Source organism: Notolepis coatsorum (genome assembly GCF_963971535.1).
Source record: "Notolepis coatsorum genome assembly, chromosome: 17".
Lineage (NCBI taxonomy): Eukaryota > Metazoa > Chordata > Actinopteri > Aulopiformes > Paralepididae > Notolepis > Notolepis coatsorum.
The window spans coordinates 79,091,012-79,105,366 of NC_140181.1; the positions used below are offsets into that span (position 1 = coordinate 79,091,012).

Sequence of the window (14,355 nt, forward strand, 5' to 3'; positions counted from 1 at the left end):
TTAAGGGGATGCAGACCAGAGAAAGACTTGTTTACATCAGGGTCCTCCATTTTCAATTAATCATAACATATGACACACATGACATACAGATAGACAGTACTGCTACATCTATACATTTATGACATACCAGATTTGCAAATACAGTACTGTTTGTGATACAAAAAGTGTCCAGAAAAGAGTGTATATACATTTGACGTAGAAACTGTACATTGAAGAAGTTTGGTTAGGTGGGGTGGGGTTGGGTGGGTGGTGGGTGGGGGACTGTACATTGGATGTGGGTGGGGGGGGGGGGGGGGGTTGGGTAGGGGGTGGGTGGGTGGGGGACACTGTACATTGGAATACTGACAAAGCCATACTTGGTCATTTACTGTACAAATGTGGGGGCCAGTTTCGAATTGCAGTCTCCCGTAGGTGTTCTTTGAGAGTGTTTTTGAAAGTGGGTAGTGATTCACATTCCTTTACAGCTTTGGGTAGGGCATTCCTGCGGGCAGATCCGCGATGCGTTTATTTAAACTTTATTTAACAGATTGCAGAATGGGTACAGTACAGCTCAATACACACAATTGTTAAGGGGATGCAGACCAGAGAAAGACATCCGTCTTGTTTACATCAGGGTCCCCCATTTTCAATTCATCATAAATGTACAGTTCCCTCCCCCTTGTATATATTTACTGTATGTCACAAATGTAACAGTACTGCATTGAGTGTCATAAATGTCATTATGAATTGAAAATGGAGGACCCTGATGTAAACAAGACGAAAGTCTTTCTCTGGTCTGCATCCCCTTAACAATTGTGTGTATTGAGCTGTACTGTACTGTACCCATTCTGCAATCTGTTAATAAAGTTTTCAATCAATCAATCAATCCCACACAGTGCAATACTCCAATTCAATTCAGCCATTGGCAATTCAGCCATTGGGTGGGTGGCGCTGCTGAGCGGGCCTGTGACGGTCCAAATTCCTGAGGGGCCTGACAGCATGGGGACTGAGAGTGCTGGGCTGACGTTCTGCAGATGGATGCTTCTCCTCTTTTTCACTGCCGCCTGGTGACGTGCATTAATAGGCTATACGCTCAGCTTCATTACTGTAGGCAGTTTACTACTACAGTACCGTTACGTTATTATTATTATTATTATTATGTACTTGGACTCATGTTGACTGACTCGAATGTCCGCCAGAAAAGTCAGCTGTGAAGATGCGCGCGGTAGCTGATGCGCGTTGCGCGTGCGTGCGCGTGAATGACAGACTGACCACACAAACTCACCAGAGAGAGAGAGAGAGAGAGAGAGAGAGAGAGAGAGAGAGAGAGAGAGAGAGAGAGTTGAGCACACACACACCGTGACGTAGAGATCGCCTTGTTGCAAACATTCCCCCATCGCAACAAGGAACAGATTCTAGCCTCTCTAGTGCCGCATGAATGAAACTCGCAACATGAACGTCCTCCTAACGGCCACCTGCTTGCTCGTCGCCGGTGTATCTTATCTGTACGTCACCAGCGATGTCTCATCGGTGCTGCGTGTCTATGTTGCAGAACTTGCAGACCAAGTGTTCGGCGGCTCTCCCTCCAGCGCGTCCCCCGGCGGCATGCCGGAGCCGGGAGTTCCACGGAAGAGCCCGCAAGGTGTCCCGTACACCGACCTCAAGCACATCGTCAACGCCGATGGACTGCACTTGTTCTGCCGCTACTGGGAGCCGGAGAGCCCGCCAAGGTCAGTGCGCAACAGTGACGCGGTAGCCTCTAATGTATGTGTTGTTATGTCGCCTATTCTCTCCGCTGTCAGAGGAAAGATGGAGGCTACTATACCCACGTAAACACAACGCCAGCAGCCTACTGGGTAACCCATCTGTTGCCTGAATCAGGCTATTTGGCTTAATTTAGAATACAAAAGAAATAGTACTAGTTACAAAAGAAATAGTCATTACTAATGACTATTTCTTTTTGTAACTAGTACTATTTATTACTAGTCATTAGCATGTTATACTTCATTATGTTCTTAATTTGTAATAGCAATAGTTCTGGCCTGGGGGGGGGGTTCCAAACCCTTTAAGTCCAGGATCCCTGCTGAAAACATACCAGTGCTTTTTCAAGTGGGGCCCCTCCAGAAGCAGTTCCTCCTCGTTTTGGGTCCTTGATCCCGATCCCATACTTAAAGGAACCAGGAGTCAAAGGAGTCATTATTATAGTATTACAATAATATTAATGACTATTGTTTTTGACCATTCGTCGTCATACTAAGCGGGGTGCTTCAGCGTGAGGCGGCCCCATGTCCTCTCACAACCCCGTAGGTCCACTAACCCCCACCTCAGCCTCTTTCCACTCGCCCTGCATGGGGCAGAGGCACATGCAACACAGGGCAGACACCTCTAGAACTGAGTTACATCACAACACACGTGTGCACAAACACTCCACCTATACACACAGAGAGAGAGAGAGAGAGAGGGAGTGAGAGAGAAAGAAACAGAGAGAGACAGATACAGAGAGTGAGAAAGAATGAGAGGAAGAGAAGATATTCACACGTGCGTGCACACACAAACACACAATCACACAAACACAGCCTGTACTACACAACAGTTTGAGTCATTGACTGATTGTTATGAACATAATAAGTGAGGACGTTTAAGTGAAGACGTTTCTCGGAAGTGAAGACATTTTGGCCGGTCCTCACCTTTTAAGATTTTCGGGTCAGGTTTTGGTTAGGGTTAAGATTAGTCACGTAAGGGTTTGATTATTCAATATTAAGAAAGTTATTGGAACACAACACGTTCCCCCCTCCGGTATAGTGTTATAGTGATTGTAATCGTGATTTTCTGCATTTCTTGTCACGTAGAGAAACACGTTAGATCTCTCTAGTCTCTAACAGAGAAAACTGGATTATGTCTCCATCACTGGTGGCCATATTCAAACTAATTTACTTTCAATAACTGAACTAAATGGATGAATGTGTGCAAATAGAGTTTTTTGATGCAAGTGAAATGATGTGCAAAATAAATCAGCATTGTTTTGTCATCATCCATTGTGTATCTTAAAAATCCTATAAGTGACGTGCATTTTGCAAGCTTTTATATTGCAATATCGATATGAATTCAATATCTTGTGCAGCCCTAGAGTGCTGAACTATATAATTGCTCCCCATGTGGCAGTGTTTTATAGATAGAAGGTTGTGGTTGGTGGGGTTTATATTCCATGGCAGTAGTGGTTGGTTGTATTTATATTCCATGGCAGTAGTAGTAGACGGATTACGCCTCTTGACTTGACTCACTTTCTTACACATATTCCTGTCACAATGATGCAATAATAGAGGCCTTGCCCGGAATGCTTGTGTCGTTCTCTTTCTTCCATCATGGCTGCCTGTAACATAGCAACCGTTGTTTTGTACACGTGCAATGGAAAAGACAACGGTGCATAAACCTACGATTGCTATATGAGAAATATATCAACAAAAACAATCATTTGGTGTCTTTTACTACTGGATCTTGTAAACAAGTCACTGAATAATGGTAATATGCTTTTCCAGTGTTTTATCTACTCTGCCACTGCACATAAATCAGGCATTGTCTTTTGAAAGTGGTTACCAATGGTTAGAGGCAGCCATGTTGGAAGAAGGATAACGGCACAAACATTCAGTCCAAGGCCTCTATTGTGTAATTATTACACGGAATGATGATGACCAGTAGAAGTGCTGGTCACGTGTCAATTGTGTGGCTCCTATTTTAGGCGTGATGTTTATAGCCGGGCATGCTGTGCAGTTTTTACATTTTAGGCCTGAATAAAATGTTCAGAATGCACAAAATGTATTAAAATAACACATAATTGTGAAGGACGGTAGTCGCATACATGATTTATTGACAAAGCTGATGATTTGACATACTGTCATTTAGAAACTTTGGCTTTGTCAATAAATCATTTTTGCATGGAGGTGTGTGTGTGAGACTACCTTCCTTCACAGACAGAACCTCTCAGTCAGAACAGTGTGTTCCCCTTCTTTTTTTCTCTTTATAATAAACACAGAATAACATTACAGAGACACATGCAGCTCTTGTTGAAACACAAAATGACATGGTTCTGTACAGGATATGTGTCTGTAATGGAGCTGTTCTTACGAAATGAAGTTGGCATCTAACAAGAGTGCAAGGGAGCAGTAAAGTACACTGTAGTAACATGTGTATATATGGAGTATATATGAGAAAGCTACAGAGTAACTATGCTAGGCTAATGTACAGTATTATATATACAGTGGTACGACTCCAGTATGAATACACTATGATACAGGTTCCCGGTTCGATTTCCGGCAGCGCATCGAAGTGTCCTGGAGCAAGACACTTGTAGGTTATTTGTTTTTTATTGATTTTTGCTACCGGGCAGTCTGGTAGAGAGAGAGAGAGAGAGAGAGAGAGAGAGAGAGAGAGAGAGAGAGAGAGAGAGAGAGAGGAGGAATGGGAGATAGATCGGGGGAAGACATTCGGCAAAGATCACCGGGTCCGGGAGTCGAACCCGGGTCGGCCATGTTGCACCGTAGTGCTGTATGGGGTGCGCCACTCGGGCGCCCCTGGAGCAAGACACTTAACCCCTAACTGCTTCTGATGAGCAGGTTGACAGCTTGCGTGGTTGCCTCTGCCGTCGGTGTGAGTGAATGGGTGAATGTGAGGCATGAGTTGTAAAGCGCTTTATACTGTAAATCCAGTCCATTTACCATTATGATAATAAACCACTGTAACTATATTTCATTATACTGTGACATGTTTTATTTAACCTTTATTTATCCAGGCAAGCAAGTAAGAACTAATTCTTATATACAAAAGCAGCCTGACATGTAGTCCTGCTGCAGTCATGCTTTTAAAAACATGGTGTCTGAGGTTTTTTGCCTCTCTCTCTCTCTCTCTCTCTCTCTCTCTCTCTCTCTCTCTCTCTCTCTCTCTCTCTCTCTCTCTCTCTCTCTCTCTGTTTTCTGTTTTCAGCCCATGCATAACCTATAAAATCAATTCCAAAAGTTGTAGGCATGACTGGAATTCTCAGAAAACACCCTCTGTGTAAAACGATAGATTGAGTTTCTGAGTATACAGGTTGTGCTTGCAGCCAGGGGAAATCAATGTTTCACTTTATGATGGCATGGTTTCATACACTCCTACTAGGGATGTGCATGACTGACCAAAATCATTTTCGAATAGTCTACTGTTCTTAACCCCCCCCCCCCCCCCCCAATCAAAGGGTATTGCACATAAATAGGCACTTCAGATAATCCTTCAGAATGTTGATCGGCTCTGCTGACTGACAATAAATCAAAATGACACCATTCACCATCGTAGCCTATAATAACAGCATTGCATTGGCCTATCAACCGGTTCAACCAGAACCGGTTATCAACCAGAAACAGTAGCATGTGCATCTTTTAGATACATTTCAGAAAATACCTTTTTTTATTTTACCTCAGGAGAGGGACCCTCATTTTCAATGACGCCAAGGGTACATGATAGTGTGACAGAGTGGATTTGAACCTGGGACCATAGGATCCACAGGCGGCCGCACTAATCAGCTGAGCTAAAGGGCCAGACCCATTAACAGGTGCTGGTTGACCCATTAACAGGTGCTGGTTGACCCATTAACAGGTGCTGGTTGACTGCATCCGACTCGTCAGTAGTTTACAGTAGCCTGACATATATTACAAAACATTCAATAATTTAAAGTCAACTGTAAAACAAGAGCAGTCGTACAATCAAACTCATAACAATATAGTACACATAAATAAGACAATGAGACAGTAGCAGGTCAAGGAAAACAGTTACAAAGTGGCAATTTTCTGTTGTTGATTAATAATCTAAAACAGTTACAAAGTGGCAATGTTCTGTTGTTGATTAATAATCTAAAACAGTTACAAAGTGACAATGTTCTGTTGTTGATTAATAATCTAAAACAGTTACAAAGTGGCAATGGTCTGTTGTTGATTAATAATCTAAAACAGTTACAAAGTGACAATCTTCTGTTGTTGATTAATAATCTAAAACAGTTACAAAGTGACAATGTTCTGTTGTTGATTAATAATCTAAAGTACCCTAGTGGCAAAAGTACTCAATTGTAGGTCTGCTTGCAAGAGATTTCACGACAACAGCTGCATCAACACAAAAAGCAATCTTTCAAGTTCAGTCCTAGCATAGGGTGCCTGTAGCAGCAGTCGTTGGATGCATCACATGCAGAGACCAGTATTCCACTGCGACATAGCTGAGATATAAGGTGGTAATTTGCTGAGCAGGGCTTTATAAATATACAAGTACCAATGGTTATCACGCCTGTCTCTGTTAATGATGACCAACCCACCTCAGCATAAAGAACCCAGTGATGAGTGCTGTAGCTGTCACTGGTAGTAAACCTCAGGGCAGAGTGGTAAACAGAGCACAAAGGCCTGAGTGTGGAAGCTGCAGCCCGCCTGTATATTACATCCCCATAGTCCAAAACTGCCAGGAAAGATGACACAAGCGACAAAAGACCAACTTTAGATTACTGTCCATTACATACATTATAATTTTGTCCAAATGGTCATTGAATCAGTGTTGTAGTCGAGTCACAAAATCTTGAGGTCGAGTCTCGAGTCCCCAGTGTTCAAGTCTGAGTCACCAAAGAAGAGCCCGAGTCGAGTCCCCTTAACCCGAGTCCGAGTCATCAATGTTGAGTCCACTCCACTCTGGCTGTCAAAGAGCTGACATACAAAATTACAAATACAAAAAGGTCTACATTTAAAATAAATGACACAGCGGTCACCATAAAGGGAGTCTATTTACTTTGTGACACAATAACCAAACAAATGCACTAGCCATCAACATCTCATGCCAAATGATTAGGGCCTATTACAAATATATAAATAACTGTTTTAATCAATTTTTTTTTTTAACCTTTATTTACCCAGGGTAGGTTCGCTGAGCACAGATGCTCTTTTTCAGGAACGCCCTGCTTCACATTCACACAGTTCCATTCATACCTGGGAGCTGCCCAGTACAACCACAGTCTGACACCATTGGCCACTGAGCAACTCCACTGGAGCAGTTGGGGGTTAAGTGCCGTGCTCAAGGGCACTTCAGCTGCAGATTTGTCCTGCCGGTCCCGGGGATCGAACCGGCGACCTTCTGGTCACAAACCCGCTTCTCTAACCATTAGGCCACCGCTGCCCCAATTAACAAGTCTGAGTCCTCGTCTGCACCTTCCGAGTCCAAATGCAGTCAATGCTCGAGTCCAAGTCCGAGTCATCAGTGCTACAACACTGCTTTGAATAATCAACATTAGTTAGCATTTGTGTTTTGGGGGGAAATGTTTTCACATTGAACTTGCTTTCTGGGCTTCAGTTTAAGTTGTGATCCAAGAAACATTACGCTTTGTTGTTTCCTCCATGTCCAGTAGCGAGGTCATGGTTAGACTGGCTCAAAGGTCAAAGGGTCAGGCCCCTCTGAAAGGCCCATTCACTACAACTAGGAAGTGGGTGAAAGGTGCCTGGGAGTGGGAGGGGCCTCAGAAATGATTGACAGATCTGCCAATAGATCTATCATGGGGCGGTGGACCTGAATGGAGTACTTTCCCTCTTTCTCTATCCTTCTGAGATTTGTAAATACATAATCTATCTATCCTATCTATTTCTCTCTCTCTCTCTCTCTCTCTCTCTCTCTCTCTCTCTCTCTCTCTCTCGGAGGCTATGAACCCACATCAAATGCATGCCGACGTGTGCGCACACACACACACACACACACACACACACACACACACACACACACACACACACACACATACATACAACACATGTACATGCACTCACTCACTCACTCATTCACTCACATTCAGCCATGCAAGACATCCAACCCCTTTAAAATTATGCATGTACACTAGGGATGGGCGCGAGTAATGTTTTCCCAGATCAAGTACTCGCATGAACTACTTGAGTTAGTAACGCTTGAGTCATTGTCTAGGGAAATATATTTTTAGAATGCATCTTAAAGGGCGGGAACATGTTTTTAATGCATAGGTATTTCAACTACAATACAATGTTGACTCTAGCATCGGCTTGTCTGTCTCTCCAGCCCCACACAGTAGAGCACAGCATAGCACAGTAGAGCACAGTAGAGCACAGCAGTAGAACACAGGATGACGTCTGGACCAATCACCGTACACTCACGTCACTCATCATGGTTCCCCCTGTGCTGGGAGAGTACCTTCCCCAGTAGTAGAAGAGCTGAGAAAGTCCCTCAGAACGGCGTTCTTAGAACTATGATCGTCCTCAGTTCCTGCAGTGCGGACTGAAAACAAACGCAAATCTGCAATAGCTGCAACCTTTTTGCGATAGGCCACTTTCATTGGCATGCCCCCCTTTAGCCAATTGGCATGAGCACACACACACACACACACACACACACACACACACACACACACACTCACTCACTCACTCACTCACTCACTCACTCACTCACTCACTCACTCACTCACTCACTCACTCACTCACTCACTCACACTCACTCACTCACTCACTCACTCACTCACTCACTCACTCACTCACTTGACCTCCCTGCCGAATTCCAGCCTCCTAGGGGGAAAAGGTCAACCAACTCCCCAGAGGTCAACTCCCCAGAGGTCAACTACCCACCTCTAGTCTACCTCGTCTTAGTGCCGTTTCGAACATGCATGGGTGTCATTAGGTAAACGGGTCATAATCTCTCTCCATCCCTGCAAAGTTAACATTTGCAAGATGAGGTAAGGGTTTTGAAACCTGATTATCTTAAATCTTGCTGACTGGACCGTTCTGTGGAACAGGAGTGAATATTCGCTGCTGTCGGGACAAAACCTCATAACTCCATTTTTTTAATATTTTTTTTTATATAAATCAACTCTGTAGATCATCCTCCATATGTGTGTGTGGGTTTTACAAAGTTTAAACAATGGGAAAGCATTAAACCGATCATCTGTCTAAACCTCCTAACTCTATTCACCCTCAAATCTGTGTTCGTTTTTTTCATCTGCTGAAAAGTTGGGTTTTTGGAGTTATGAGGTTTTGTCCCGACAGCAGCGAATATTATGATTGATACTGTAGAGATATTTACAGTGTATGTAGGTCACAAGCCAATCACTACCTGTCTTCTCCCTGTCGGCCGACCAATCAACTGAAAGATTATAGAGCTGCTGGTTGCAGCAACAAAAGAAAAGGTATAGTTAAAATTGTTCTTTTCATGATAGAATTATGAAAAAGTTCCTCCCAGTTGGAAGCGCCTGACTCTCTCTCTCTCTCTCTCTCTCTCTCTCTCTCTCTCTCTCTCTCTCTCTCTCTCTCTCTCTCTCTCTCTCTCTCTCTCTTATGAGTTGTAAAGCGCTTTGTACTGTAAATCCAGTCCATTTACCATTATGATAATAAACCACTGTAACTATATTTCATTATACTTAAGTTTAGGTTCCTACCAGGTTTTGGTTCCTACCTAAAGGCTGCTAGTGTAGTGATTGTAATGGTACATAATTCACCCACGGACTATTGTTAGGAACATTCTAGAACATTAGTTCCGCCCGAACATTCTGGCACGTGTGTGATGATGTCATAGCTGAACATGCTAGAACATTCTAGAACATTAGCGCTGCCACAACATTCTGGAACGTTCGTGATGATGTCATAACTGAACATTCTAGAACATTAGCGCTGCCACAACATTCTGGAACGTTCGTGATGATGTCATAGCTGAACATTCTAGAACATTAGCTCTGCCACAACATTCTGGAACGTTCGTGATGATGTCATAGCTGAACATTCTAGAACATCGAACATCCTTATAAGTGGCAGTTCCGGCCACCGACAGTCTTTGTGTAAAGAGTTCATAGCATCAAGAAAGAAGATGATAAAGTCCATAATTTCCTCTCTTATTGCATGCAGCCAATAAGATCTCACGGTCCGGATTGAAATAAATCCAATCGGTACTATAAAGAATGTGTTACTGTCATCATTGCAAGTAGAGGGAGTTACAGTGAGAACTTACTGCTCCAGAAGACAGCACTAGAGAGCAGTGATTCTAGAACATTAGCTCTGCCACAACATTCTGGAACGGTCGTGATGATGTCATAGCTGAACATTCTAGATTCTAGAACATCGAACATCCTTAAACCAAGATGTCTGAGAGTGGCAGCCAGCATGTAGCTGTTGTGGAGGTACATTGCACAGGCATGCAGGCACAAGCACCTGAGTTGCTGCAGCACAGAGGGAGTTACAAGTGGGTCATGCCAGCATTGATGGTTCTGTTAAACATTAAGTGGGTCGGACTCGTACCAGTATTGATGGTTCTGTTAAACATTAAGTGGGTTGTACCAGTATTGGTGGTTCTGTTCAACATTTAAGTGGTTCATGCCAGTATTGATGGTTCTGTTAAACATTAAGTGGGTCAGGCCAATATTGATGGTTCTGTTAAACATTAAGTGGGTCGTACCAGTATTGATGGTTCTGTTAAACATTAAGTGGGTCAGGCCAATATTGATGGTTCTGTTAAACATTAAGTGGGTCGTACCAGTATTGATGGTTCTGTTAAATATTAAGTGGGTCGTACCAGTATTGATGGTTCTGTTAAACATTAAGTGGGTCATGCCAGTATTGATGGTTCTGTTAAATATTAAGTGGGTCATACCAGTATTGATGGTTCTGTTAAATATTAAGTGGGTTGTACCAGTATTGATGGTTCTGTTAAATCTTAAGTGGGTCGTACCAGTATTGATGGTTCTGTTAAACATTAAGTGGGTCATGCCAGTATTGATGGTTCTGTTAAACATTAAGTGGGTCGTACCAGTATTGATGGTTCTGTTAAACATTAAGTGGGCCGTACCAGTATTGATGGTTCTGTTAAATATTAAGTGGGTCGTACCAGTATTGATGGTTCTGTTAAACATTAAGTGGGTCATGCCAGTATTGATGGTTCTGTTAAATATTAAGTGGGTTGTACCAGTATTGATGGTTCTGTTAAATATTAAGTGGGTCGTACCAGTATTGATGGTTCTGTTAAACATTAAGTGGGTCTTACCAGTATTGATGGTTCTGTTAAACATTAAGTGGGTCGTACCAGTATTGATGGTTCTGTTAAATATTAAGTGGGTCATACCAGTATTGATGGTTCTGTTAAATATTAAGTGGGTCGTACCAGTATTGATGGTTCTGTTAAACATTAAGTGGGTCATGCCAGTATTGATGGTTCTGTTAAATATTAAGTGGGTCATACCAGTATTGATGGTTCTGTTAAATATTAAGTGGGTCGTACCAGTATTGATGGTTCTGTTAAACATTAAGTGGGTCGTACCAGTATTGATGGTTCTGTTAAACATTAAGTGGGTCGTACCAGTATTGATGGTTCTGTTAAACATTAAGTGGGTCATGCCAGTATTGATGGTTCTGTTAAACATTAAGTGGGTCGTACCAGTATTGATGGTTCTGTTAAACATTAAGTGGGTCGTACCAGTATTGATGGTTCTGATAAACATTAAGTGGGTCGTACCAGTATTGATGGTTCTGTTAAACATTAAGTGGGTCATGCCAGTATTGATGGTGTGGGAGGATAAGAATGTTTCCTTCCCAAATAAGGCGAGCTGCTGTCTCTGTTTGTTTCTTTCTCAATCTCCTACTTCCCTCTTCAGTTCAGTGGAAGCGTACATATAAATACCCACACTGTGTACTCTGGGGCCGGACGATATATCAATATTTATAGTTTATTATACAACATTTAGCCTGGTTCCACATATGCATTGTGATTGGATGAGAGACATTCCACAAGTGGTTAGAATCGCACACAGAGTATGAACTGGTGCCCTATTGCTCAGCACTAATTCTTCTTGGTGGATGGTGGAAATAAAGCGCTGGTCTTTGTGACCTTTTATTTGAAAGGATTGTGTAAAACATGTGCGACAATACACAGAAGGTAAACCATTTCACTGCCACACAAACAGCGACTGTCGGTAGTGTGATAGTAAAGGGTTAACCTTCTGTAGTGTGGCAGTGAAATGGTTAATTACAGCTTAACGAAATGATGTGGATGAAAAATATTTAGATAAGGATTGTAATATGGAGAGCTATTTTTCATCTACATCACTGGTGGCCATATTCAAACTAATTAACTTTCAATAACTGTCCAAACTAAATTAATGCGTGCAAAACGGCTTAGAGCCTTGGGATATGTGTGAGATCATGTGCAAAATTAATTTGTGTGTTGTTTTTGGCGAAGTGCCCCTTAAACTCAAATTTCGTACAAAATAATTTGGTAGAGGGATGTCCAGGTTCAGTTTGAGGCACATTCCATGATGCTGTCGTACACCTAATATGTACTTTCCCATACCAGCGTGAGGTGGTCCTTCATATTCTGTATTACTCCAGCGTTTTGGAATTCCCCCTATTATTTCCCCAGCAGTGGTAATTAGTTTATCATGATAAAAACCAGAGGTCTAAAACTAGGCCCCACTCTTGTTTGTCTTTTGTGAGTAAATGCAGCTAAATCATGTTTTTTTCCCTGCCTGTGTCGCCTCATACTTCATCTCCTCAAACTCGGCAAAAAGCCTCTTATCACTGTGTCATAATGGAAATATACAGTTTTCTTAGTTTTTCTAATTTCAAGTTGTTCAAACAGGTCTGTATAATTTACAAAACATTACATGGACTCTGTCCTCCCCCTGGGAGAATTCATTAAAAAGAAGTCTGATGGCGCCCAAGTGGCGAACCATGTAATGCGCTGCGTCGCGGCACGGCCGACCCGGGTTCGATTCCCGGACCCGGCGTCATTTGCCGAATGTCTTCCCCCCGCTCTGTCTCCCGTTCTTCCTCTCTCTCTCTCTACTGGACTGCCCAGTAGTAAAAAGCTATAAACGCTAAAAGAAATTTATAAAAAAAAGAAGAAGTCTGATCGTGGTCATAGGACTAGGTCGGCCTCTAGAGAGGATTGCGAGGCAGCGCAGACGCACCACTTTTGGTCAGAATGTCTTGTCAGTGCAGGGAAGTATGTTGTGGAACAGTTTACCTACCACAAGGTCGCCTGGTAGTCGGAAGGTTCCCGGTTTGAGTCCCACTCCTCCCGGGCAGCGTGTCGAAGTGTCCTTGAGCAAGACACTTAACCCCTAATTGCTCCCGTTGTGCATACTGGCACCTTGCACGGTTGCCTCTGCCGTCGGTGTGTGAATGTGTGGGTGAATGTGAGAGGGGGGGGGGGGGGGGGCGGAGCTGTTATATAAATGCACCATTGACTTAGGTCGCTTTCACACAGGGGCTGTTTGGTCCGGACCAGAATTCGATAGTCCGGTTTTTCGGGTTTGTGTGAATGCACGTCGAACTCGGTCCGCGGACCAAACACACGAACTCTGGTCCGACCAAAAACATAGGTCTCGGTTCGCTTCATCGGACCAAACGCGGACCAAATATAGGAAGTGCTTATTATTACCACTGCGCGCGGCATTCACTGCAAAACAAGCACACTGCATCTATCTCTCTATCTATCTCTCTATCTATCTATCTATCTATCTATCTATCTATCTATCTATCTATCTATCTATCTATCTATCTATCTATCTATCTATCTATCTATCTATCTATCTATCTATCTATCTATCTATCTATCTATCTATCTATCTATCTATATATCTAACTGTGCATCTTGGGTAGAAGGAAGAAAAAACGCGGCTTATTATATTATTACCGAGGCACGCGGCATTCACTGCAAAACAAGCATACTGTACACATATGGGCAGAAGACCAAATAAAACAGCTACTTGTGGGCACTCATAAAAACAACGCGGTGTACAAGTTGTTTAGCGAGAGGATGGTGGTAATGGGCTTCAATAGAACAATGGATCAATGTCACGTCAAAATAAAAAACTCCGCCTCCGCTGATCTGGAGGGCTCGCAGTCCACACACACAGACACACACACACACGCACGCGCACACACGGGCTCGCAGCCACACACACATTTCCATTCTCTATTGTCCAATAGACGAGCGCCATTTTCGACCGCGTGACATTGTTCAGAAAGTGTTGGGGCGCCTGACAAATTGCTGCGTGAATGCAGACGAACCAAATGATGAATGCAACAATGTTGCAACTTCACCACCAGAACCGCACCGAGTCCACCAAAACTATATGTGAAATCACCCTTAGGATGTAGATGTTTCCTTGACTTACCTGTTTAGCAGCACGGTGCTACTGTAGCCTCATTGTGAGGAAACAATAAACGCTGCTTCAATTCTTTGAGCTTTGGGGGAAGTGTGGACTGGAGTCATGTGACTCGGACTGGAGTCAGACTCGAGTCACACATTTGATGACCTCGAACTCCACTCTCCACTGTTTGTGACTCGACTTGTGACATGCTTGAGACTTGCCTGTCTTAA

At 43.2% G+C, this 14,355-nt stretch overlaps 1 protein-coding gene across 1 annotated transcript in view; it reads left to right on the forward strand.

Annotated features, from left to right (window-relative positions):
* Window positions 1-1,413: 1,413 nt before the first annotated feature.
* Window positions 1,414-14,355, forward strand: part of mgll (monoglyceride lipase) — a gene marked incomplete at its 5' end in the record, with an annotated part of 74,722 nt that continues 61,780 nt past the window's right edge. Inside the window, one exon of the mRNA XM_084333506.1 lies at window positions 1,414-1,709. Within this exon, the coding sequence (XP_084189632.1) occupies window positions 1,414-1,709 (296 nt within the window). The remainder of the gene's footprint in view (window positions 1,710-14,355) is intronic.